Here is a 26798-nt window from a genome sequence, read left to right as displayed (position 1 = left end):
TAGTTGGGGTTATTAATTGTGGCCTGAAAATGTGCATATGGCAGATAGTTTACATTTTTGCTTCTATAAAGTAAAACTGTTTGAATTGATAGAATTTTTTTTTCTGATTTGAATACATGTCACTGCAGAAAACTTGGAAAATATAGAATAGTCTAAACAATGAAATAAAAATCAACAATTTATAACTACTCAGAGATAACAAATATTAACATTTTGTTTCCTTCTTTTTAGATTTTTATATGTTTATCTCTGTATGTACACAGACCTGTGTATAAATAAGACATTATTAATTGTAAAATGTCATGATATTCAGCTTCTCAAGATTATTTAGAATTTTCTCCTGCCCTTTAATTGAAAAGTATCCATTTTTAATGATTGCACATTACCTCATATCACAATCTATGTAAATGTAATCTATGTTGATCACTTAATTTATTATTATGTTTTACTATTATAAATCTATAACTGAGTTTTCATCCAAAAAGCTTTATGAGTATGAACCTGTATCATTCTCTTTTTTAATTGAGCTTTACAGACACTATTCATTCTTTACTTTTTTTTTGCCTGTAACTTTCTACAGAATGGGAACCCTCAAAACCCCTACTGTGATGGCATTGAGGGTGTCATGGAGGCTTATTATAGGAGTCTGAAATCTGTACAACTGTATGGGCCAACCAACTTTGCTCCTGTAATTAATCATGTAGCAAGGTAAGTGGGAGTAGATAAGTTATTTATTCTAGTGTACTGGACCAGAGTGAAATCATAACATTATTGTTGGCCTGACTCCACAAATGAAAGTTGTTTTCTTCTAATTTACCTCCAAGAAAGTGAGGGAAAAGATATACAGTAAAAAAATCTCCATTGAGCTATCATGATATTTCAATAAGAACTTTACATCAGAATCTCAAATGAAGAAACATACACTGGCTTATGTTAGGACCTATATTTGTTCGACTGAGGAAAAAATTTTTTTTCATTGAAGAGGCATCCATGAGAGCAATATCAATCATAATCTCAATTATGTAAATCATTCATATCTAATGTATATTCTATAGTAGCTCAGAAGTAAAAAGAGACTGAATTCTATGAAGACAACTGAAGCCTTTCAGTGATATATAGGGCACACTATTTTAACCTCTCTGAAATTAATATATTAGCTAATTTTATAAATTCCCAGAGTTCTACCTGTATATAATACATGGTATTGAGATCAGAATATAATAGCTGATGATTCCAAATTCATGTTGTAGAAAAAAATGTTTAATGTAAAGCTCTATATACTCTTGCTTATCATTTTTTACTAATGCATAAGTAAATTAGACACCACTTTTAAAATCACTAAAAAGTTTGTCTTGACTCACTTGCAAATTCTATGAAACCCTGCCTTATTTTTATTTATTTATTTATTTTAACATCTTTATTGGGGTATAATTGCTTTACAATGGTGTGTTAGTTTCTGCTTTATAACAAAGTGAATCAGTTATACATATACATATGTTCCCATATGTCTTCCCGCTTGCGTCTCCCTCCCTCCCACCCTCCCTATCCCACCCCTCCAGGCTGTCACAAAGCACCGAGCCAATATCCCTGTGCCATGCGGCTACTTCCCACTAGCTATCTACCTTACTACGTTTGTTAGTGTGTATATGTCCATGACTCTCTCGCGCCCTGTCACAGCTCACCCTTCCCCCTCCCCATAACCTCAAGTCCGTTCTCTAGTAGGTCTGCGTCTTTATTCCTGCCTTACCCCTAGGTTCTTCATGACATTTTTTTCCCTTAAATTCCATATATATGTGTTAGCATACGGTATTTGTCTTTTTCTTTCTGACTTACTTCACTCTGTATGACAGACTCTAGGTCTATCCACCTCATTACAAACAGCTCAATTTCGTTTCTTTTTATGGCTGAGTAATATTCCATTGTATATATGTGCCACATCTTCTTTATCCATTCATCCGATGATGGGCACTTAGGTTGTTTCCATCACCGGGCTATTGTAAATAGAGCTGCAATGAACATTTTGGTACATGACGCTTTTTGAACTTTGGTTTTCTCAGGGTATATGCCCAGTACTGGGATTGCTGGGTCATATGGTAGTTCTATTTGTAGTTTTTTAAGGAACCTCCATACTGTTCTCCATAGTGGCTGAACCAATTCACATTCCCACCAGCAGTGCAAGAGTGTTCCCTTTTCTCCACACCCTCTCCAGCATTTATTGTTTCTAGATTTTTTGATGATGGCCATTCTGACTGGTGTGAGATGATATCTCATTGTAGTTTTGATTTGCATTTCTCTAATGATTAATGATGTTGAGCATTCTTTCATATGTTTGTTGGCAGTCTGTATATCTTCTTTGGAGAAATGTCTATTTAGGTCTTCTGCCCATTTTTGGATTGGGTTGTTTGTTTTTTTGTTATTGAGCTGCATGAGCTGCTTGTAAATTTTGGAGATTAATCCTTTGTCGGTTGCTTCATTTGCAAATATTTTCTCCCATTCTGAGGGTTGTCTTTTGGTCTTGTTTATGGTTTCCTTTGCTGTGCAAAAGCTTTGAAGTTTCATTAGGTCCCATTTGTTTATTTTTGTTTTTATTTCCATTACTCTAGGAGGTGGGTCAGAAAGGATCTTGCTGTGATTTATGTCATAGAGTGTTCTGCCTATGTTTTCCTCTAAGAGTTTGATAGTTTCTGGCCTTACATTTAGGTCTTTCATCCATTTTGAGCTTATTTTTGTGTATGGTGTTAGGGAGTGATCTAATCTCATACTTTTACATGTACCTGTCCAGTTTTCCCAGCACCACTTATTGAAGTGGCTGTCCTTTCTCCACTGTACATTCCTCCCACCTTTATCAAAGATAAGGTGTCCATATGTGCGTGGGTTTATCTCTGGACTTTCTATCCTGTTCCATTGATCTATCTTTCTGTTTTTGTGCCAGTACCATACTGTCTTCATTACTGTAGCTTTGTAGTATAGTCTGAAGTCAGGGAGCCTGATTCCTCCAGCTCCTTTTTTCGTTCTCAAGATTGCTTTGGCTATTCGGGGTCTTTTGTGTTTCCATACAAATTGCAAAATTTTTTGTTGTAGTTCTGTGAAAAATGCCAGTGGTACTTTGATAGGGATTGCATTGAGTCTATAGATTGCTTTGGGTAGTAGAGTCATTTTCACAATGTTGATTCTTCCAATCCAAGAACATGGTATATCTCTCCATCTATTTGTATCATCTTTAATTTATTTCATCAGTGTCTTATAACTTTCTGCATACAGGTCTTTTCTCTACTTAGGTAGGTTTCTTCCTAGATATTTTATTCTTTATGTTGCAATGGTAAATGGGAGTGTTTTCTTGATTTCACTTTCAGATTTTTCATCATTAGTGTATAGGAATGCCAGAGATTTCTGTGCATTAATTTTGTATCCTGCTACTTTACCAAATTCATTGATTAGCTCTAGTAGTTTTCTGGTAGCATCTTTAGGATTCTCTATGTATAGTATCATGTCATCTGCAAACAGTGACAGCTTTACTTCTTCTTTTCCTATTTGGATTCCTTTTATTTCCTTTTCTTCTCTGATTGCTGTGGCTAAAACTTCCAAAACTCTGTTGAATAAGAGTGGTGAGAGTGGGCAACCTTGTCTTGTTCCTGATCTTAGTGGAAATGCTTTCAGTTTTTCGCCATTGAGGATGATGTTTGCTGTGGGCTTGTCCTATATTGCCTTTATTATGTTGAGGAAAGTCCCCTCTATGCCTACTTTCTGCAGGGTTTTTATTATAAATGGGTGTTGAATTTTGTCAAAAGCTTTCTCTGCATCTATTGAGATGATCATATGGTATTTCTCCTTCAGTTTGTTAATATGGTGTATCACATTGATAGATTTGCATATATTGAAGAATCCTTGCATTCCTGGAATAAACCCCACTTGATCATGGTGTATGATCCTTTTAATGTGCTGTTGGATTCTGTTTGCTAGTATTTTGTTGAGGATTTTTGCATCTATGTTCATCAGTGATATTGGCCTGTAGTTTTCTTTCTTTGTGACATCCTTGTCTGGTTTTGGTATCAAGGTGATGGTGGCCTCGTAGAAGGAGTTTGGGAGTGTTCCTCCCTCTGCTATATTTTGGAAGAGTTTGAGAAGGATAGGTGTTAGCTCTTCTCTAAATGTTTGATAGAATTCGCCTGTGAAGCCATCTGGTCCTGGGCTTTTCTTTGTTGGAAGATTTTTAATCACAGTTTCAATTTCAGTGCTTGTGATTGGTCTGTTCATATTTTCTATTTCTTCCTGATTCAACCTTGGCAGGTTGTGCCTTTCTAAGAACTTGTCCATTTCTTCCAGATTGTCCATTTTATTGGCATAGAGTTGCTTGTAGTAATCTCTCATGATCTTTTTTATTTCTGCAGTGTCAGTTGTTACCTCTCCTTTTTCATTTCTAATTCTATTGATTTGAGTCTTCTCCCTTTTTTTCTTGATGAGTCTGGCTAGTGGTTTATCTATTTTGTTTATCTTCTCAAAGAACCAGCTTTTAGTTTTATTGATCTTTGCTATTGTTTCCTTCATTTCTTTTTCATTTATTTCTGATCTGATTTTTATGATTTCTTTCCTTCTGCTAGCTTTGGTGTTGTTTTGTTCTTTTTTCTGTAATTGCTTGAGGTGCAAGGTTAGGTTGTTTATTTGAGATGTTTCCTGCTTCTTAAGGTGGGCCTGTATTGCTATAAACTTCCCCCTTAGAACTGCTTTTGCTGCATCCCACAGGTTTTGGGTTGTTGTGTCTCCATTGTCATTTGTTTCTAGGTATTTTTTGATTTCCTCTTTAATTTCTTCAGTGATCACTTCATTATTCAGTAGTGTATTGTTTAGCCTCCATGTGTTTGTATTTTTTACAGATCTTTTCCTGTAATTGATATCTAGTCTCATGGCGTTATGGTCAGAAAAGATACTTGATACAATTTCAATTCTCTTAAATTTACCAAGGCTTGATTTGTGACCCAAGATATGATCTATCCTGGAGAATGTTCCATGAGCACTTGAGCACTTGTGTATTCTGTTGGTTTTGGATGGAGTGTCCTATAAATATCAATTAAGTCCATCTTGTTTAATGTATCATTTAAAGCTTGTGTTTCCTTATTTATTTTCATTTTGGATGATCTGTCCATGGGTGAAAGTGGGGTGTTTAAGTCCCCTACTATGAATGTGTTACTGTCGATTTCCCCTTTTATGGCTGTTAGTATTTGCCTTATGTATTGAGGTGCTCCTATGTTGGGTGCATAAATATTTACAATTGTTGTATCTTCTTCTTGGATCGATCCCTTGATCATTATGGAGTATCCTTCTTTGTCTCTTTTAATAGTCCTTATTTTAAAGTCTATTTTGTCTGATATGAGAACTGCTACTCCAGCTTTCTTTTGGTTTCCATTTGCATGGAATATCTTTTTCCTTCCCCTTACTTTCAGTCTGTATGTGTCCCTAGGTCTGAAGTGGGTCTCTTGTAGACAGCATATATAAGGGTCTTGTTTTTGTATCCATTCAGCTAATCTGTGTCTTTTGGTGGGAGCATTTAGTCCATTTACATTTAAGGTAATTATCGATATGTATGTTCCTATTCCCATTTTCTAAATTGTTTTGGGTTCCTTATTGTAGGTCTTTTCCTTCTCTTGTGTTTCTTGTCTAGAGAAGTTCCTTTAGCATTTGTTGTAAAGCTGGTTTGGTGGTGCTGAACTCTCTCAGCTTTTGCTTGTCTGTAAAGGTTATAATTTCTCCATCAAATCTGAATGAGATCCTTGCTGGGTAGAGTAGTCTTGGCTGCAGGTTTTTCTCCTTCATCACTCTCAGTATGTCCTGCCACTCCCTTCTGGCTTGTAGGGTTTCTGCTGAGAGATCAGCTGTTAACCTTATGGGGATTCCCTTATGTGTTATTTGTTGTTTTTCCCTTGCTGCTTTTAATATGCTTTCTTTGTATTTAATTTTTGACAGTTTGATTAATATGTGTCTTGACATATTTCTCCTTGTATTTATCCTGTATTGGACTCTGTGCTTCCTGGCCTTGATTAACTATTTCCTTTCCCATATTAGGGAAGTTTTCAACTATAATCTCTTCAAATATTTTCTCAGTCCCTTTCTTTTTCTCTTCTTCTTCTGGAACCCCTATAATTCGAATGTTGGTGCGTTTAATGTTGTCCCAGAGGTCTCTGAGACTGTCCTCAGTTCTTTTCATTCTTTTTTCTTTATTCTGCTCTGCAGTAGTTATTTCCACTATTTTATCTTCCAGGTCACTTATCCGTTCTTCTGCCTCAGTTATTCTGCTATTGATTCCATCTAGAGTACTTTTAATTTCATTTATTGTGTTGTTCATTGTTGCTTGTTTCATCTTTATTTCTTCTAGGTCCTTGTTAACTGTTTCTTGCATTTTTGTCCATTCTATTTCCAAGATTTCGGATCATCCTGTCATTATTCTGAATTCTTTTTCAGGTAGACTGCCTATTTCCTCTTCATTTGTTAGGTCTGGTGCATTTTTATCTTGCTCCTTTATCTGCTGTGTGTTTTTCTGTCTTCTCATTTTGCTTATCTTACTGTGTTTGGGGTCTCCTTTTTGCAGACTGCAGGTTCGTAGTTCCTCCTGTTTTTGATGTCTGTCTCCAGTGGCTAAGGTTGGTTCAGTGGGTTTTGTAGGCTTCCTGGTGGAGGGGACTAGTGCCTGTGTTGTGGTGGATGAGGCTGGATCTTGTCTCTCTAGTGGGCAGGTTCACGTCTGGTGGTGTGTTTTGGGGTGTCTGTGGCCTTATTATGATTTTAGGCAGACTCTCTGCTAATGGGTGGGGTTGTGTTCCTGTTTTGCTAGTTGTTTGGCATAGGTTGTCCAGCACTGTGGCTTGCTGGTCATTGAGTGAAGCTGGGTGCTGGTATTAAGATGGAGGTCTCTGGGAGATTTTCGCCGTTTGATATTATGTGGAGCTAGGAGGTCTCTTGTTGACCAGTGTCCTGAAGTTGGCTCTCCTACCTCAGAGGCAGAGCCCTGACTCCTGGCTGGAGCATCAAGAGCTTTCATCCACACGGCTCAGAATAAAGGGGAGAAAAAGTAGAGAGAATTAGTAGAAGTATGAGGAAAGAAAGAAGGAAAGGAGGGAAGGAAGGAAGGAAGGAAGGAAGAAAGATAGAAAGAAGCAAAGAAGGAAAGAAGGCAAGAAGGGAAGAAAGGAGGGGAGGGAGGGAGGAAGGAAGGAGGGAAAGAAGGAAAAAAGACAGAAAGAACGATGATACAGTAAAAGTAAAATAAAGTATAATAAAGTTATTGAATTAAAAAATTCTTATTTAGAAAAAAAAAAGGGACGGATAGAACCTTAGGACAAATGTTGGAAGCAAAGCTATACAGACAAAATCTTACACAGAGGCATACACATACACCCTCACTAAAAGAGGTAAAGGGGGAAAAATCATAAATCTTGCTCTCAGAGACCACCTCCTCAATTTGGGATGATTCGTTGTCTAAAGGAGGGAAGGAAGGAAGGAAAGAAAGAAAGAAAGAAACAACGAAGGTAAAGTATAATAACGTTATTAAAATTAAAATTGATTATTAAGAAAAAAATTTTTTTAAAAAACCATGGACGGATAGAACCCTAGGACAAATGGTGGAAGCAAGACTATACAGACAAGATCTCACACAGAAGCATATACATACACATTCACAAGAAGAGGAAAAGGGAAAAAAATCATAGATCTTGCTCCTAAAGTCCACTTCCTTAATTTGGGATGACTGGTTGTCTATTCAGGTATTCCACAGATGCAGGGTATATCAAGTTGATTGTGGAGCTTTAATCCGCTGCTTCTGAGGCTGGTAGGAGAGATTTCCCTTTCTCTTTGTTCTCACAGCTCACAGGGGCTCAGTTTTGGATTTGGCCCTGCCTCTGCGTGTAGGTCGCTGGAGGGCATCTGTTTTTTGCTCAGACAGGACGGGGTTAAAGGAGCCTCTGATTCGGGGGCTCTGGCGCACTCAGGCCAGCGGGGAGGGAGGGGCACGGAGTGCGGAGCGGGCCTGTGGCGGCAAAGGCTGGCGTGACTTTGCACCAGCCTGAGGCCCGCCGTGCATTCTCCCGGTGAAGTTGTCCCTGGATCCCGGGAACCTGGCAGTGGCAGGCTAAACAGGCTCCACGGAAGAGGGGTGTGGAGAGTGACCTGTGCTCGCACACAGGCCCCTTGGTGGCGGCAGCAGCAGCCTTAGCGTCTCCCGCCCGTCTCTGGGGTCCGCGCTTTTAGCCGCGGCTCACGCCCATCTCTGGGGTTCGCGCTTTTAGCCGCGGCTCACGCCCGTCTCTGGAGCTCCTTTAAGCAGCGTTCTTAAACCGCTCTCCTCACGCACCAGGAAACAAAGAGGGAAGAAAAAGTCTCTTGCCTCTTTGGCAGGTGCAGACTTTTCCCCGGACTCCCTCCCGGCTAGCCGTGGTGCACTAACCCCTTCAGGCTATGTTCAAGCCGCCAACCCCAGTCCTCTCCCTGCACTCGTTCCGAAACCGAAACCCGAGCCTCAGAGCCTCAGCTCGCAGCCCCGCCTGCCCCGGCGGGTGAGCAGACAAGCCTCTCAGGCTGGTGAGTGCCGGTCGGCACCGATTCTCTGTGCGGGAATCTCCCCGCTTTGCCCTCCGCACCCGTTGCTGTGCACTCCTCCGCGGCTTCGAAGCTCCCGCCTCCGCCTCCCGCAGTCTCCGCCCACGAAGGGGCTTCCTAGTGTGTGGAAACTTTTCCTCCTTCACAGCTCCCTCCCACTGGTGCAGGTGCCATCCCTATCCTTTTGTCTCTGTTTTTTCTTTTGCCCTACCCAGGTACGTGGGGAGTTTCTTGCCTTTTGGGAGGTCTGAGGTCTTCTGCCAGCCTTCAGTAGGTGTTCTGTAGGAGTTGTTCCAGGTGTAGATGTATTTCTGGTGTATCTGTGGGGAGGAAGGTGATCTCCATGTCTTACTCTTTCGCCATCTTCCTCTCATTCCCCTGCCTTATTTTTAGATAATCAGAAAAGTATAGCTCTCATATCTTTCCCAATATGTAGCCAAAACTTGAAAAAGTACTGCACTTGGATCAGTTTATCAATGTTCAAGGGCAGTATGAAACCTCAGTTCTCTATTCGAAGGTTCTGTTACTTTACCATCTCCGTTAGACATTGTCAGCAAAATGTGTTCTACTTTTCATTACCTGAGACATAGACAAAATGCTAAAATACCCCTGGACTCAGGGCTGACCCCAGTGGACTCTCCTGTGGAACTCCACCTCAGGTTGACAGATACATTGATGACCATTTTCTGAGTGTGACCCTTTGGCTCAGGTTTTTCAAGCATTTTCATCCACAATCTGTACTAAGTTGTGAATTTTATATCTCATCTCTGGACACACACAACTAAATAAAAGATTATGAATAATACTTATCCTTATCTCATATTTTCTCTTTATTACTATGGTATCCATTCTTCTGTATTACTTTTTTTTTAAATGCAGGTCTTGACCCACAAAATTGATTTCAGAATTCACTAATGGGTCATTATCTGTAATTTGAAAATCAAATCCTAGCTCATTGTGTTAGTCTATATAAGTAGTGTTATCTATACTTTCTTTTCCTAGTTTTTTGATGGCTCTCATTAATTTTGTAGATTTTGTACTGGTATATCTCTACTATAAAAGTTAAACTTTTAGATATTAAATTCCTAGGTGCATTTCTATATACCAACTAAAACTACAGGCTCCATACTGTTATATTGCAGTTTTTTATATTTTGTCCAGCATTTTAAAAATTCTCAAATATAGGGGTAGTTGCCAGTTAACTCTTTCAGACTACTTTAAAATCTGTGATCTAATAATTATTGTTATTTTTAATAAAAGAAAATAAGAAATACAAAAATCTATGACTTTTGGAGAATCATCTTTTCCTTCCAATACAATTTGAAATTCCATGTATCTGTGTCTTCCTATGAATCTATCTAAGAAATACCTTTCTCCTTTTTTTCTAATCTCTGAGAGTTATGTTTAATTTTATTTTTAATCTATTATTAAGAAAGACAATTTCTGTCTGACCCAAAATTATCATCTAAAACATTTGTCAACCAAAAGACAAGCTACATTTTTCAAGAACAAATATATTTAGAACAAATAGTTCAAGACAACTATTTGTTTCTAAATCAAGAGAAGAGCCTTTATTCCAATGTATATGGCCTTTATTTAAATAAAGCTCCTGGTGTCTTTTGTCACTCTTAAATACATTTCAACAGTATTTCACCATGTACTAAACAAGTGTCTAGTAAGTGAATTCTATATATGTTATGATATTTGTCATTAAAAATAATTTTTGTAAAGTCAAAAGTAAATACATACCCATTTTCATTTATTTGCTTAATTTTTCCTCTTAAAAAGTGGTTTTCTATATTGGTAAAAACTTAGTTATTTGTAATAGTTTTCTATAAGCATCTTGAAGAAAGTTTATTCTTATTCTTTTTAAGAATAATCATTTTAAGCACTTGCTCACTTTTAGAACTAATATCTATGTGATAAGACTTTAGAAATAATATTGAGATGGCAATATTGTGAAATAGTCAAGACCCAAGACATCAAGTTTACAAAACTTGAAGTCTTTATGTGCTGTTCTGAGGCTTTCCAAACCCTAACTCTAATTTCCTGCCTTCCCAGTTCTAATTTTATAATGCTGTCCAGAGAACAGTATTTCAAATGATATAAAACTCCTACTCAACAGCCATTTATGTCTTGTCACAAATTTAAGTTCGAACATTCTAGTTTGGTATTCAAGAAATTCCAATGTCCAACTACCACTCAGCCATCCAATCTCATTTCCCTCCACATTCTCCAAAGTGTACTGCACTTCAATCACAGAGAATCACTACCCCTAGTCTGTAATGTCATTCAATGTATACCTCTATCACAGCACTTACTAATTTGATTCCACTCCATTGTTACATATAGATCTTTTCCACATTGAAAAAAAGAAAGTTTCACTATTTTTTTCACTTGACTTCAATAATATTCATTGTTTCCCAGCTATTATTCATTTGTTCACTATGCCTAACCAGTCACTTGTTTTGAGACTGTCACATTTCAGTACTTAAGAGAGACCTATCAATTCCAACTATTAGCTAGACCATTGTTATTTTTTCTATTCTTTTCTTCTGATGTTAAGAAATTTCCAGGATCCAGAAAACCAGATAAAATTAAGTTTCCTTTAGCATTTGTTGTAAAGCTGGTTTGGTGGTGCTGAACTCTCAGCTTTTGCTTGTCTGTAAAGGTTTTATTTTCTCCATCAAATCTGAATGAGAACCTTGCTGGGTAGAGTAACCTTGGTTGCAGCTTTTTCTCCTTCATCACCTTAAATATGTCCTGCCAGTCCCTTCTGACTTGCAGACTTTCTGCTGAAAGATCACCTGTTAACCTTATGGGGATTCCCTTGTGTGTTATTTGTTGTTTTTCCCTTGCTGCTTTAATATGTTTTCTTTGTATTTAATTTTGACAGTTTGATTAATATGTGTCTTGGCATGTTTCTCCTTGGATTTATCCTGTATGGGACTCTCTGTGCTTCCTGGACTTGATTAACTATTTCCTTTCCCATATTAGGGAAGTTTTCAACTATAATCCCACCAAAAGACACAGATTGCCTGAATGGATACAAAAACAAGACCCATATATATCCTGTCTACAAGAGACCCACTTCAGACCTAGAGACACATACAGACTGAAAGTAAGGGGATGGAAAAAGATATTCCATGCAAATGGAAACCAAAAGAAAGCTGGAGTAGCAATTCTCATATCAGACAAAATAGACTTTAACTTAAAGACTATTAGAAGAGACAAAGAAGGACACTACATAATGATCAAGGGATCAATCCAAGAAGAAGATATAACAATTGTAAATATTTATGCACCCAACATAGGAGCACCTCAATACATAAGGTAAATACTAACAAGCATAAAAGGGGAAATTGACAGTAACACATTCATAGTAGGGGAATTTAAGACCCCACTTTCACAAATGGTCATCATCCCAAATGAAAATAAAAAAGGAAACACAAGCTTTAAATGATACATTAAACAAGATGGACTTAATTGATATTTATAGAACATTCCATTCAAAAACAACAGAATACACATTTTTCTCAAGTGCTCATGGAACATTCTCCAGGATAGATAATATCTTGGGTCAGAAATCAAGCCTTGGTAAATTTAAGAAAATTGAAATTGTATCAAGTATCTTTTCTGACCACAACACTATGAGACTAGATATCAATTACAGGAAAAGATCTGTAAAAAATACAAACACATGGAGGCTAAACAATACACTACTTAATAACGAAGTGGTCACTGAAGAAATCACAGAGGAAATCAAAAAATACCTAGAAACAAATGACAATGGAGACATGATGACCCAAAACCTATGGGATGCAGCAAAAGCAGTTCTAAGAGTGAAGTTTATAGCAATACAAGCCCACCTTAAGAAACAGGAAGCATTTCAAATAAACAACCTAACCTTGCACCTAAAGCAGTTAGAGAAAGAATAAAAAAACCCAAAGTTAGCAGAAGGACAGAAATCATAAAAATCAGATGAAAAATAAATGAAAAAAAAAATGAAGGAAACAATAGCAAAGATCAGTGGAACTAAAAGCTGGTTCTTTGAGAAGATAAACAAAATAGATAAACCACTTGCCAGACTCATCAAGAAAAAAGGGAGAAGACTCAAATCAATAGAATTAGAAATAAAAAAGGAGAAGTAACAACTGACACTGCAGAAATACAAAAGATCATGAAAGATTACTACAAGCAACTCTATGCCAATAAAATGGGCAACCTGGAAGAAATGGACAAATTCTTAGAAATGCACCACCTGCCAAGACTGAATCAGGAAGAAATAGAAAATATGAACAGACCAATCACAAGCACTGAAATTGAAACTGTGATTAAAAATCTGCCAACAAACAAAAGCCCAGGACCAGATGGATTCACAGGTGAATTCTATCAAACATTTAGAGAAGAGCTAACACCTATCCTTCTGAAATTCTTCCAAAATATAGCAGAGGGAGGAACACTCCCAAATTCATTCTACGAGGCCACCATCACCTTGATACCAAAACCAGACAAGGATGTCACAAAGAAAGAAAACTACAGGCCAATATGACTGATGAACGTAGATGCAAAAATCCTCAAGAAAATACTAGCAAACAATCCAACAGCACATTAAAAAGATCATGCATGATGATCAAGTGAGGTGTATTCCAGGAATGCAAGGATTCTCCAATATACACAAATCAATCAATGTGATAAACCATATTAACAAACTGAAGGGGAAAATCCATATGATCATCTCAATAGATGTAGAGAAAGGTTTCAACAAAATTCAACACCCATTTATGATAAAAATCCTGCAGAAAGTAGGCATAGAGGGAACTTTCCTCAACATAATAAAGGCAATATAGGACAAACACAGAGCCAACATCATCCTCAAGGGTGAAAAACTGAAAGCATTTCCACTAAGATCAGGAACAAGACAAGGTTGCCCACTCTCACCACTCTTATTCAACAGAGTTTTGGAAGTTTTAGCCACAGCAATCAGATAAGAAAAGAAAATAAAAGGAATCCAAATCGGGAAAGAAGAAGTAAAGCTGTCATTGTTTTCAGATGACATGATACTATACATAGAGAATCCAAAAGATGCTACCAGAAAACTACTAGAGCTAATCAATGAATTTGGTAAAGTAGCAGGATACAAAATTAATGCACAGAAATCTCCTGCATTCCTATACACTAATGATGAAAAGTCTGAAAGTGAAATCAAGAAAACACTCCCATTTACCATTGCAACAAAAAGAATAAAATATCTAGGAAGAAACCTACCTCAGGAGACAAAAGACCTGTATGCAGAAAATTATAAGACACTGATGAAAGAAATTAAAGATGATAAAAAAGATGGAGAGATATACCATGTTTTTGGATTGGAAGAGTCAACATTGTGAAAATGACTCTACTACCCAAAGCAATCTACAGATTCAAATGCAATCCCTATCAAACTACCACTGGCATTTTTCACAGAACTAGAACAAAAAATTTTGCAATTTGTATGGAAACACAAAAGACCCCGAATAGCCAAAGCAATCTAGAGAACAAAAAACGGAGCTGGAGGAATCAGGCTCCCTGACTTCAGACTCTACTACAAAGCTACAGTAATGAAGACAGTATGGTACTGGCACAAAAACAGAAAGATAGATCAATGGAACAGGATAGAAAGCCCAGAGATAAACATACGCACATATGGACACCTTATCTTTGATAAAGGAGGCAGGAATGTACAGTGGAGAAAGGACAGCCACTTCAATAAGTGGTGCTGGGAAAACTGGACAGGTACATGTAAAAGTATGAGATTAGATCACTCCCTAACACCATACACAAAAATAAGCTCAAAATGGATGAAAGACCTAAATGTAAGGCCAGAAACTATCAAACTCTTAGAGGAAAACATAGGCAGAACACTCTAGGACATAAATCACAGCAAGATCGTTTTTGACCCACCTCCTAGAGAAGTGGAAATAAAAACAAAAAAAACAAATGGAACCTAATGAAACTTCAAAGCTTTTGCACAGCAAAGGAAACCATAAACAAGACCAAAAGGCAACCATCAGAATGGGAGAAAACATTTGCAAATGAAGCAACTGTCAAAGGATTAATCTCCAAAATTACAAGCAGCTTATGCAGCTCATTATCAAAAAAACAAACAACCCAATGCAAAAATGGGCAGAAGACCTAAATAAACATCTCTCCAAAGAAGATATACAGACTGCCAACAAACACATGTAAGAATGCTCAACATCAGTGATCATTAGAGAAATGCAAATCAAAACTACAATTAGGTATCACCTTACACCAGTCAGAATGACCATCATCAAAAAATGTACAAACAATAAATGCTGGAGAGGGTGTGGAGAAAAGGGAACCCTCTTGCACTGTTGGTGGGAATGTGAATTGGTACAGCCACTATGGAGAACAGTATGGAGGTTCCTTAAAAAGCTACAAATAGAACTACCATATGACCCAGCAATCCCACTACTGGGCATATACTCTGAGAAAACCATAATTCAAAAAGAGTCATGTACCAAAATATTCATTGTAGCTCTATTTACAATAGCCCAGAGATGGAAACAACCTAAGTGTCCATCAGCAGATGAATGGATAAAGAAGATGTGGCACATATATACAATGGAATATTACTCAGCCATAAAAAGAAATGAAATTGCGGTATTTTTAATGATGTGGATAGACCTAGAGTCTGTCATACAGAGTGAAATAAGTCAGAAAGAGAAAGACAAATACCGTATGCTAACACATATGTATGGAATTTAAGAAAAAGTAATGTCATGAAGAACCTAGGGGTAAGGCAGTAATAAAGACACAGACCTACTACAGAATGGACTTGAGGATATGGGGAGGGGGAAGGGTAAGATGTGACAAAGCGAGAGAGAGGCATGGACATATATACACTACCAAACGTAAGGTAGATAGCTACTGAGAAGCAGCCGCATAGCACAGGGAGATCAGCTCGGTGCTTTGTGACCCCCTGGAGGGGTGGGATAGGGAGGTTCGGAGGGAGGGAGATGCAAGAGGGAAGAGATATGGGAACATATGTATATATATAACTGATTCACTTTGTTATAAAGCAGAAACTAACACACCATTTTAAAACAATTATACTCCAATAAAGATGTAAAAATAAATAAATAATAAAATTAATTTTCATTTTTCAGGTAATAATATTTGTTTGTTTTGGAATCTTTATGACTAATTTTCAAATTAATCTAAAGAATTTATTATGTTTTTTCTCTTCCATCTGTATGATCAATAATAATAAACTCAAAACAATCATTATTGCACCCATAATCTATTTTAGGGAATATGCTCAGGGCTATAATATGGATTATTTCCTTTACGAGGTGACAATAGTGTTATTGTTTATGTTTTACTGATGATATAAGGGATACATACAGTGGCCTTTTGTGGTGGAGCTAAAATTCCAAACAAAATAATCTGATTCCAATTCACTGTGTTATGATACCTTGCATACTTTTTATCTCTACTAGAGAGGTAAAGAGTCACAAAAGAAAGTGTAGGAAAATGACCTTTCATTGTGGATACTGTTGGTTACCTCAGTACACTGTCAAAAGTAGTTTGGGTAATAACATAGTAACATAAAAATTGCTGTGTTACTTTGAAATATTTAAATGTATCCCTTATTGAGAAGATTTAATTCATTGTGTATATCAAAACTAAACTACTCAAGTAAAACATTTCTGAGTCAGTTTCTTACGTTTTCTTATTGCCCTCTCTAATCCTATGTACTAATAATGAGCTGAAAGAATATTCCAGAAATCTGAACCAACGATTTATGAACTTTTATAAAAAGAATCAAAGAAATTTACTTGACAAAGACTCCAAAGAAATGTGTTTGAATTCCAAAACCCTGACAAAGTTAACGTCTCCATAAGATTTGTCATAGTAATATTAAAATATAGATTATAGATTGCCTATATTTGAAAAAAGACAGAAGAATCAAGCTTCTTTAGTACATTTGAAATATAATTTGATTCTGTAAGTCTATATATACGTGTTACCTCCTTGAAGAAGAGTTAGGATGTGATCAGACTCTTTCTACTTCATATATTTCTGAAGCACTTTAATTATTTTATCATAAATATATAACACTTTAAAAAGATAAATTAGAAGAAATGGTAGCACAAAAGATTATTTTCTTTGAAATTTAGATTTCCTTGCAAAGTGCAAAAATATGCCAATGTGTAGAGCATATACCATAGAAATAATAATTTTACGGGTTTTTTTAACATCTTTATTGGAGTATAATTGCTTTACAATGGTGTGTTAGTTTCTGCTGTATAAAAAAGTGAATCAGCTATACATATACATATATACCCATATCTTCTCCCTCTTGCATCTCCCTCCCACCCTCCCTATCCCACCCCTCTAGGTGTTCACAAAGAACTGAGCTGATCTCCTTGTGCTATGTGGCTGCTTCCCACTAACTAGCTATTTTACATTTGGTAGTGTATATATGTACATGCCACTCTCTCACTTCGTCCCAGCTTAACCTTCTGCCTCCCCCTGTCCTCAAGTCCATTCTCTACATCTGCGTCTTTATTCCTGTCCTGCCCCTAGGCTCTTCAGAACCTTTTTTATTTTATTATTTTTTAGATTCCATACATATGTGTTAGCATACAGTATTTGTTTTTCTCTTTCTTCACTCTGTATGACAGACTCTAGGGCCATCCACCTTACTACAAATAATTCAATTTTGTTTCTTTTTATGGCTGAGTAATATTCCATTGAATATATGTGCCACATCTTCTTTATCCATTCATCTGTCAGTTGACATTAAGGTTGCTTCCATGTCTTGGCTATTGTAAATAGTGCTACAATGAACATTGTGGTACATAAATCTTTTTGAATTAGGGTTTTCTCAGGGTATATGTCCAGTAGTGGGATTGCTGGGTCGTATGGTAGTTCTCATTTTAGTTTTTTAAGGAACCTCCATACTGTTCTCCATAGTGACTGTATCAATTTACATTCCCACCAACAGTGCAACAGGGTTCCCTTTTGTCCACACCCTGTCCAGAATTTATTGTTTGTAGATGTTTTAATGATGGCCATTCTGAATGCTCTAAGGTGATACCTCATTGCAGTTTTGATATGCATTTCTCTAATGATTAATGATGTTGAGCATTCTTTCATGTGTTTGTTGGCGGTCTGTATATCTTCTTTGGAGAAATGTCTATTCAGGTTTTCTGCCATTTTTGGATTGGGTTGTTTGTTTTTTTGATGTTGAACTGCATGAGCTGCTTGTATATTTTGGAGATTAATCCTTTGACAGTTGCTTCATTTGCAAATGTTTTCTCCCATTCTGAGGGTTGTCTTTTGGTCTTGTTTATGGTTTCCTTTGCTGTGCAAAAGTTTTGAAGTTTCATTAGGTCCCATTTGTTTATTTTTGTTTTTATTTCCACTTCACTAGGAGATGAGTCAAAACGAGTCTTGCTGTGATTTATGTCATAGAGTGTTCTGCCTGTTTTCCTCTAAGAGTTTTATAGTGTCTGGCCTTACATTTAGATCTTTAATCCATTTTGAGTTTATTTTTATGTAGCGTGTCAGGGAGTGTTCTAATTTCATTCTTTTACAGGTAGCTGTCCAGTTTTCCCAGCACCACTTATTGATGAGGCTTTTTATCCACTGTATATTCTTGTCTCATTTATCAAAAATAAGATGACCATATGTACATGGGATTATCTCTGGACTTTCTTTCCTGTTCCATTGATCTATCTGTCTGTTTTTGTGCCAGTACCATACTGTCTTGATTACTGTAGCTTTGTAGCATAGTCTGAAGTCCAGGAGTCTGATTCCTCCAGCTCTGGTTTTCTTTCTCAAGATTGCTTTGGCTATTCAGGTTCTATTGTGTTTCCATACAAATTGTGAAATTTCTTGTTCTAGTTCTGTGAAAAATGCCAGTGGTAGTTTGACAGGGATTGCATTGAATCTGTAGATTGTTTTGGGTAATAGAGTCATTTTCACAGTGTTGATTCTTCCAATCCAAGAACATTGTATATCTCTCCATCTGTTTGTATCATCTTTAATTTCTTTCATCAGTATCTTATAGTTTTCAGCATACAGGTCTTTTGTTTCCTTAGGTAGGTTTATTCCTAAGCATTTTATTCTTTTTCTTGCAATGGTAAATGGGACTGTTTCCTTAATTTCTCTTTCAGATTTTTCATCATTAGTGTATAGGAATGCAAGAGATTACTGTGCATTAATTTTGTATCCTGCCACTTTACCAAGTTCATTGATTAGCTCTAGTAGTTTCCTGGTAGCATCTTTAGGATTCTCTATGTATAGTATCATGTCATCTGCAAACAGTGACAGATTTACTTCTTCTTTTCCAATTTGGATTTCTTTTTCTTCTCTGATTGCTCTGGCCAAAACTCCCAAAACTATGTTGAATAATAGTGGTGAGAGTGGGCAACCTTGTCTTGTTTGTAATCTTGCAGGAAATGGTTTCAGTTTTTCACCATTGAGAATGATGTTGGCTGTGCATTTATCATATATGGCCTTTATTATGATGAGGTAAGTTCCCTCTATGCCTACTTTCTGGAAGGTTTTTATCATAAAGCAGGGTAGAATTTTGTCAAAAGCTCTTTCTGCATCTATTGAGATGATTGTATGTTTTTTCTCCTTCAATTTGTGCATATGGTTTATCACATTGATTGATTTGTGTATGTGGAAGAATCCTTGCATTCCTGGGATAAGCCCCACTTGATCATGGTGTCTGAACCTTTTAATGTGCTGTTGGATTCTGTTTGTTAGTATTTTCTTGAGGATTTTTGCATCTATGTTCATCAGTGTTATTGGCCTGAAGTTTTCTTTCTTTGTGACATCTTTTTCTGGTTTTGATATCAGGGTGATTATGGCCTCATGGAATGAGTCTGAGAGTGTTCCTCCCTCTGCTATATTTGGAAGAGTTTGAGAAGGATAGATGTTAGCTCTTCTCTAAACGTTTGATAGAATTCGCCTTTGAAGCCATCTGGTCATGAGCTTTTGTTTGCTGGAAGATTTTTAATCACAGTCTCAATTTTAGTGCTTGTAATTGGTCTGTTTATATTTTCTACTTCTTCCTACTTCAGTCTTGGAATGTTGTGCTTTTCTAATAATTTGTCCATTTCTTCCATGTTGTCCATTTTTTGGGCATTTATTTGCTTGTAGTAATCTCTCATGATCCTTTGTATTTCTGCAGTGTCAGTTGTTACTTCTCCTTTGTCATTTCTAATTCTATTGATTTGACACGTCTCCCGTTTTTCTTGATGAGTCTGGCTAATGGTTTATCAATTTTGTTTATCTTCTCAAAGAACCAGATTTTAGTTTTATTGATCTTTGCTATTGTTTCCTTCATTTCTTTTTCATTTATTTCTGATCTGATCTTTATTATTTCTTTCCTTCAGATAACTTTGGGGAGAGGTTGTTCTTCTTTCACTAATTGCTTTAGGTGTAAGGTTAGATTGTTTATTTGAGATGTTTCTTGTTTGTTGAGGTAGGATTGTATTGCTATAAACTTCCTTCTTAGAAATGCTTTTGCTGCATCCAATAGGTTTTGGGTCGTCGTGTTTTCATTGTCATTTCTTGCTTGGTATTTTTTTATTTCCTTTTGATTTCTTCAGCGATCTCTTGGTTATTTAGTAGTGTATTGTTTAGCCTCCATGTGTTTGTATTTGTTACAGATTTTTTCCTGTAGTTGATATCTAGTTCATAGCATTGTAGTTGGAAAAGATACTTGATACATATTCAATTTTCTTAAATTTACCAAGTCTTGATTTGTGACCCAAGATATGATCTATCTAGGAGAATGGTCCATGAGCCCTTGAGAAGAAAGTGTGTTCTGTTGTTTTGGGGTGAAGTGTCCTATAAATATCAATTAAGTCCATGTTGTTTAATGTATCATTTAAAACTTGTGTTTCCTTATTTATTTTCATTTTGGATGATCTGACCATTTGTGAAAGTGGGATGTTAAAATCCCCTACTCTGATTGTGTTACTGTTGATTTCCCCTTTTATGGCTGTTAGCATGTGCCTTATGTATTGAGGTGCTCCTATGTTAGGTGCATAAATATTTACGATTGTGATATCTTCTTCTTGGATTGGTCCCTTGATCATTATGTAGTGTCCTTCTTTGTCTCTTGTAATAGTCTTTGTTTTAAAGTCTATTTTGTCTGATATGAGAATTGCTACTCCAGCTTTCTTTTGATTTCCATTTGCATGGAATATCGTTTTCCATCCCCTCACTTTCAGTCTGTCTGTGTCCCTAGGTCTGAAATGGGTCTGTTGTAGAGAGCATATATATAGAACTTGTTTTTTTAATCCATTCAGCCAATCTATGTCTTTTACTTGGAGTATTGAATCCATTTACATTAAGGTTCTTATTGATATGTGTGTTCCTATTACAATTTTCTTAATTGTTTTGGTTTGTTATTGTAGGTCTTTTCCTTCTCTTGTGTTTCCTGCCTAGAGAAGTTCCTTTAGCATTTGGTGTAAAGCTGGTTTGGTAGTGCTGAATTCTCTTAACTTTTGCTTGTCTGTAAAAGTTTATATTTCTCCATCGAATCTGAATGAGATCCTTGCTGGGTAGAGTAATCTTTATTATAGCTTTCTCCCTTTCATCACTTTAAATATGTCCTGTCACTCCCTTCTGGCTTGCAGTGTTCCTGCTGAAAGATCAGCTGTTAAGCTTACAGCGATTCCCTTATATGTTATTTGTTGCTTTCTCCTTGCCGCTTTTAATATTTTTTCTTTGTATTTAATTTTTGATGGTTTGATTAATATGTGTCTTGGTTTTTTTCTCCTTGAATTTATCCTGTATGTGGCTCTCTGTGCTTCCTGGACTTGATTGACTATTTCCTTTCCCATATTAGGGAAGTTTTCAACTATAATCTCTTCAAATATTTTCTCAGTCCCTTTCTTTTTCTCTTCTGTTTCTGAGACCCCTATAATTTGAATCTTGGTGTGTTTAATGTTGTCCCAGAAGTCTCTAAGCCTTTCCTCAGTTCTTTTCATTCTTTTTCATTATCTGCTCTGTAGAAGTTATTTCCACTATTTTATCTTCCAGGTCATTTATCCGTTCTTCTGCCTCAGTTATTCTGCTTTTGTTTCCTTCTAGAGAATTTTTAATTTCATTTATTGTGTTGTTCATCTTTGTTTGCTCTTTAGTTCTTCTAGGTCCTTGTTAAATGTTTCTTGTATTTTTTCTGTTCTACTTCCAAGATTTTGGATCATCTTTACTATCATTACTCTGAATTCTTTTTCAGGTAGACTGCCTATTTCCTCTTCATTTGTTTGGTCTGGTGGGATTTTACCTTGCTCCTACAACTGCTGTGTGTTTCTCTGTCTTCTCATTTTGATTAACTTACTGGCTGCAAGTTTGTAGTTCCCATTGTTTTTGGTGTCTTCCCCCAGTTCCTACGGTTGCTTCAGGGGGTTGTGTGGGCTTCCTGATGGAGGGGCCTAGTGCCTGTGTTCTGAGGCTGGATCTTGTCTTTCTGGTGGGCATGTCTACGTCTGGTGGTGTGTTTTGGGGTGTCTGTGACCTTATTATGATTTTAGGCAGCCTCTCTGCTAATGGCTGGCCTCTCTGCTAATGGGTGAGTTTGTGTTCCTATCTTGCTAGTTGTTTGGCATAGGGTGTTTAGCACTGTAGCTTGCTGATCATTGAGTGGAGCTGGGTCTTAGCATTGAGCTGGAGATCTCTGGGAGAGCTTTCAATGTTTGATATTATGTGGAGCCGGTAGGTCTCTGGTGGACCAATGTCCTGAACTTGGCTTTCCCACCTCAGAGGCACAGGCCTGACTCCCAGCCGGAGCACCAAGACCCAGTCACATGGCTCAGATGAAAAGGGACCAAGAAAGAAATAAAGAAAAGAAAATAGTATAAATAGAAAAAAATAAAATAAAAAGTAAAATATTGTTAAAATTAAAAAAAGTTTTTAATTATTACAAAAAATTTATAAAGTAATAAAAGAAAAAAAAAGGACAGACAAAACCCTAGTACAAATGGTAAAAACAAAACTATACAGACAATATCACACAAAGAGGCATACACATACACACTCACAAAAAGACGATAAGGAAAAAGAAAAAATATATATATATACATATATATATATATATATATATAAAGAAAAAGGAAGCAACCAAATCAATAAACAAATCTACCAATGATAATAAATTCTAAATACTAAACTAAGATAAACATAAAACCAGAAACAAATTAGATGCAGAATGTAAACCCCAAGTCTACAGCTCCTCCCAAAGTCCACTGCTTAAATTTTGGGATGATTTGTTGTCTCTTCAGGTATTCCAGAGATGCAGGGTACATCAAGTTGATTGTGGAGTTTTTATTCCCTGCTCCTAAGGCTGCTGGGAGAAATTTCCCTTTCACTGCTTTGTTTGCACAGCTCCTGGGGTTCAGCTTTGGACTTAACCCTGCCTCTGCATGTAGGTCCCCTGAGTGTGCCTGTTCTTTGCTCAGACAGGACAGGGTTAAATTAGCAGCTGATTAGGGTGCTCTGGCTTACTCAGTCCAGGGGGAGGGAGGGGTACAGAAAGTGGGGCAACTCTGCAGCTGCAGGGGCCATCATAACGTTGCAACAGCCTGAGGCGTGCTGTGTGTTCTCCCAGGGAAGTTGTCCCTGGATCACGGGGCCCTGGCAGTGGTGAGCTGCAGAGGCTACCAGGAGGGGAGGTGTGGAAAGTGACCTGTGCTTGAGCACAGGCTTCTTGGTGGCTGCAGCAGCAGCCTTAGCATTTCATGCCAGTCTCTGGTGTCAGTGCTGATAGCCACAGCTCATGGCCGTCTTTGGATCTCGTTTAGGCAGTGCTCTGAATCCCCTCCCCTCACACACCCCAAAACAATGGTCTCTTGCCTCTTAGGCAGTTCCAGACTTTTTCCCGCACTCCCTCCCGGCTAGCTGTGGTGCACTAGCCCCCTTCAGGCACTGTTTGCGCAGCCAACCCCTGTTATCTCCCTGGGTCTGACCTCCAAAGACTGAGCCTCAGCTCCCAGCCCCCACCCACACTGGCAGGTGAGCAGTCGAGCCTCTCAGGCTGTTGAGTGCTGGTCAGCACCGATCCTCTGTGTGGGAATCTCTCTGCTTTGCCCTCTGCACCCCTGTTGCTGTGCTCTCCTCCATGGCTCCTAAGCTTCCCCCCTGCACCCCCATCTCCACCAGTGAAGGGGCTTCTTAATGTGTGGAAACTTTTCCTCCTTCACAGCTCCTTCGCAGAGGTGCAGGTCCTCTCCCTATTGTTTTGTCTCTGTTTTTTCTTTTTCTTTTGCCGAACCCAGGTACATGGGGAGTTTCTTGCTTTTTGAGAAGTCTTAGGTCTTATGCCGGCATTCAATAAGTGTTGTGTAGGAGTTGTTCCACATGTAGACGTATTTCGGATGTATATGTGTGGGGGAAGGTGATCTCCACATCTTACTCCTCCGCCATCTTGAAGGTCTCCGAGATAATAGTTTTAAAGGATTATTCTATGCTACTGATGGTGACAAGACTAAAATGGATTGAATAGTTCTTATATAAAGTACATTGTATTTTCAAATTAGTGTATCTAGCAGGAGTAAGAGTCACACAATACACTTCTGATTTTTTCTACACCATTAATTATCCTCAAAATTAAGACATTAAAGCATTAATAAAAGCACAAATTTATTATAAAGTAAAATACAAAATTTCTATGAATTTTTAAGATAAAACAACAAACTTCAAAGAAAATCCAAGTTTACTGTATCTGCTTCAGGCTCTTTTTTTTTTTTTTTTAACATCTTTATTGGGGTATAATTGCTTTACAATGGTGTGTTAGTTTCTGCTTTATAACAAAGTGAATCAGTCATACATAAACATATGTTCCCATATGTCTTCCCTCTTGCGTCTCCCTCCCTCCCACCCTCCCTATCCCACCCCTCCAGGCTGTCACAAAGCACCGAGCCAATATCCCTGTGCCATGCGGCTGCTTCCCACTAGCTATCTACCTTACTACGTTTGTTAGTGTGTATATGCCCATGACTCTCTCTCGCCCTGTCACAGCTCACCCTTCCCCCTCCCCATAACCTCAAGTCCGTTCTCTAGGAGGTCTGCGTCTTTATTTCTGCCTTACCCCTAGGTTCTTCATGACATTTTTTTTCTTAAATTCCATATATATGTGTTAGCATACGATATTTGTCTTTTTCTTTCTGACTTACTTCACTCTGTATGACAGACTCTAGGTCTATCCACCTCATTACAAATAGCTCAATTTCGTTTATTTTTATGGCTAACTAATATTCCATTGTATATATGTGCCACATCTTCTTTATCCATTCATCCGATGATGGGCACTTAGGTTGTTTCCATCACCGGGCTATTGTAAATAGAGCTGCAAAGAACATTTTGGTACGACTCTTTTTGAATTTTGGTTTTCTCAGGGTATATGCCCAGTAGTGGGATTGCTGGGTCATATGGTAGTTCTATTTGTAGTTTTTTAAGGAACCTCCATACTGTTCTCCATAGTGGCTGAACCAATTCACATTCCCACCAGCAGTGCAAGAGTGTTCCCTTTTCTCCACACCCTCTCCAGCATTTATTGTTTCTAGATTTTTTGATGATGGCCATTCTGACTGGTGTGAGAGGATATCTCATTGTAGTTTTGATTTGCATTTCTCTAATGATTAATGATGTTGAGCATTCTTTCATGTGTTTGTTGGCAGTCTGTATATCTTCTTTGGAGAAATGTCTATTTAGGTCTTCTGCCCATTTTTGGATTGGGTTGTTTGTTTTCTTGTTATTGAGCTGCATGAGCTGCTTGTAAATTTTGGAGATTAATCCTTTGTCGGTTGCTTCATTTGCAAATATTTTCTCCCATTCTGAGGGTTGTCTTTTGGTCTTGTTTATGGTTTCCTTTGCTGTGCAAAAGCTTTGAAGTTTCATTAGGTCCCATTTGTTTATTTTTGTTTTTATTTCCATTACTCTAGGAGGTGGGTCAGAAAGGATCTTGCTGTGATTTATGTCATAGAGTGTTCTGCCTATGTTTTCCTCTAAGAGTTTGATAGTTTCTGGCCTTACATTTAGGTCTTTCATCCATTTTGAGCTTATTTTTGTGTATGGTGTTAGGGAGTGATCTAATCTCATATTTTTACATGTACTGTCCAGTTTTCCCAGCACCACTTATTGAAGAGGCTGTCCTTTCTCCACTGTACATTCCTGCCACCTTTATCAAAGATAAGGTGTCCATATGTGCATGGGTTTATCTCTGGGCTTTCTATCCTGTTCCATTGATCTATCTTTCTGTTTTTGTGCCAGTACCATACCGTCTTGATAACTGTAGCTTTGTAGTATAGTCTGAAGTCAGGGAGCCTGATTCCTCCAGTTCCTTCTTTTGTTCTCAAGATTGCTTTGGCTATTCAGGGTCTTTTGTGTTTCCATACAAATTGCAAAATTTTTTGTTGTAGTTCTGTGAAAAATGCCAGTGGTAGTTTGATAGGGATTGCATTGAATCTATAGATTGCTTTGGGTAGTAGAGTCATTTTCACAATGTTGATTCTTCCAATCCAAGAACATGGTATATCTCTCCGTCTATTTGTATCATCTTTAATTTCTTTCATCAGTGTCTTATAACTTTCTGCATACAGGTCTTTTCTCTACTTAGGTAGGTTTCTTCCTAGATATTTTATTCTTTTTGTTGCAATGGTAAATGGGAGTGTTTTCTTGATTTCACTTTCAGATTTTTCATCATTAGTATGTAGGAATGCCAGAGATTTCTGTGCATTAATTTTGTATCCTGCCACTTTACCAAATTCATTGATTAGCTCTAATAGTTTTCTGGTAGCATCTTTAGGGTTCTCTATGTATAGGATCATGTCATCTGCAAACAGTGACAGCTTTACTTCTTCTTTTCCGATTTGAATTCCTTTTATTTCCTTTTCTTCTCTGATTTCTGTGGCTAAAACTTCCAAAACTCTGTTGAATAAGAGTGGTGAGAGTGGGCAACCTTGTCTTGTTCCTGATCTTAGTGGAAATGCTTTCAGTTTTTCACCATTGAGGATGATGTTTGCTGTGGGCTTGTCATATATGGCCTTTATTATGTTGAGGAAAGTTCCCTCTATGCCTACTTTCTGCAGGGTTTTTATCATAAATGGGTGTTGAATTTTGTCAAAAGCTTTCTCTGCATCTATTGAGATGATCATATGGTTTTTCTCCTTCAATTTGTTAATATG

General features: G+C 37.4%; 1 protein-coding gene across 2 annotated transcripts in view; it reads left to right on the top strand.

Moving 5' to 3' along the window:
- CPNE8 (copine 8) overlaps positions 1-26798 on the top strand; it is a 211403-nt gene that overhangs the window by 154179 nt on the left and 30426 nt on the right. For both annotated transcript variants that reach the window (XM_082666811.1, XM_082666812.1), the window contains one exon: positions 581-708. In XM_082666811.1, coding sequence (XP_082522937.1) covers positions 581-708 — 128 coding nt within the window. The remainder of the gene's footprint in view (positions 1-580; positions 709-26798) is intronic.

This window comes from Grampus griseus, assembly GCF_964374135.1.
Source record: "Grampus griseus genome assembly, chromosome: 11".
Taxonomy (NCBI): domain Eukaryota; kingdom Metazoa; phylum Chordata; class Mammalia; order Artiodactyla; family Delphinidae; genus Grampus; species Grampus griseus.
The sequence above is the reverse complement of the archived record's forward strand: the minus strand, read 5'-3'. Positions and strand labels throughout refer to the sequence as shown.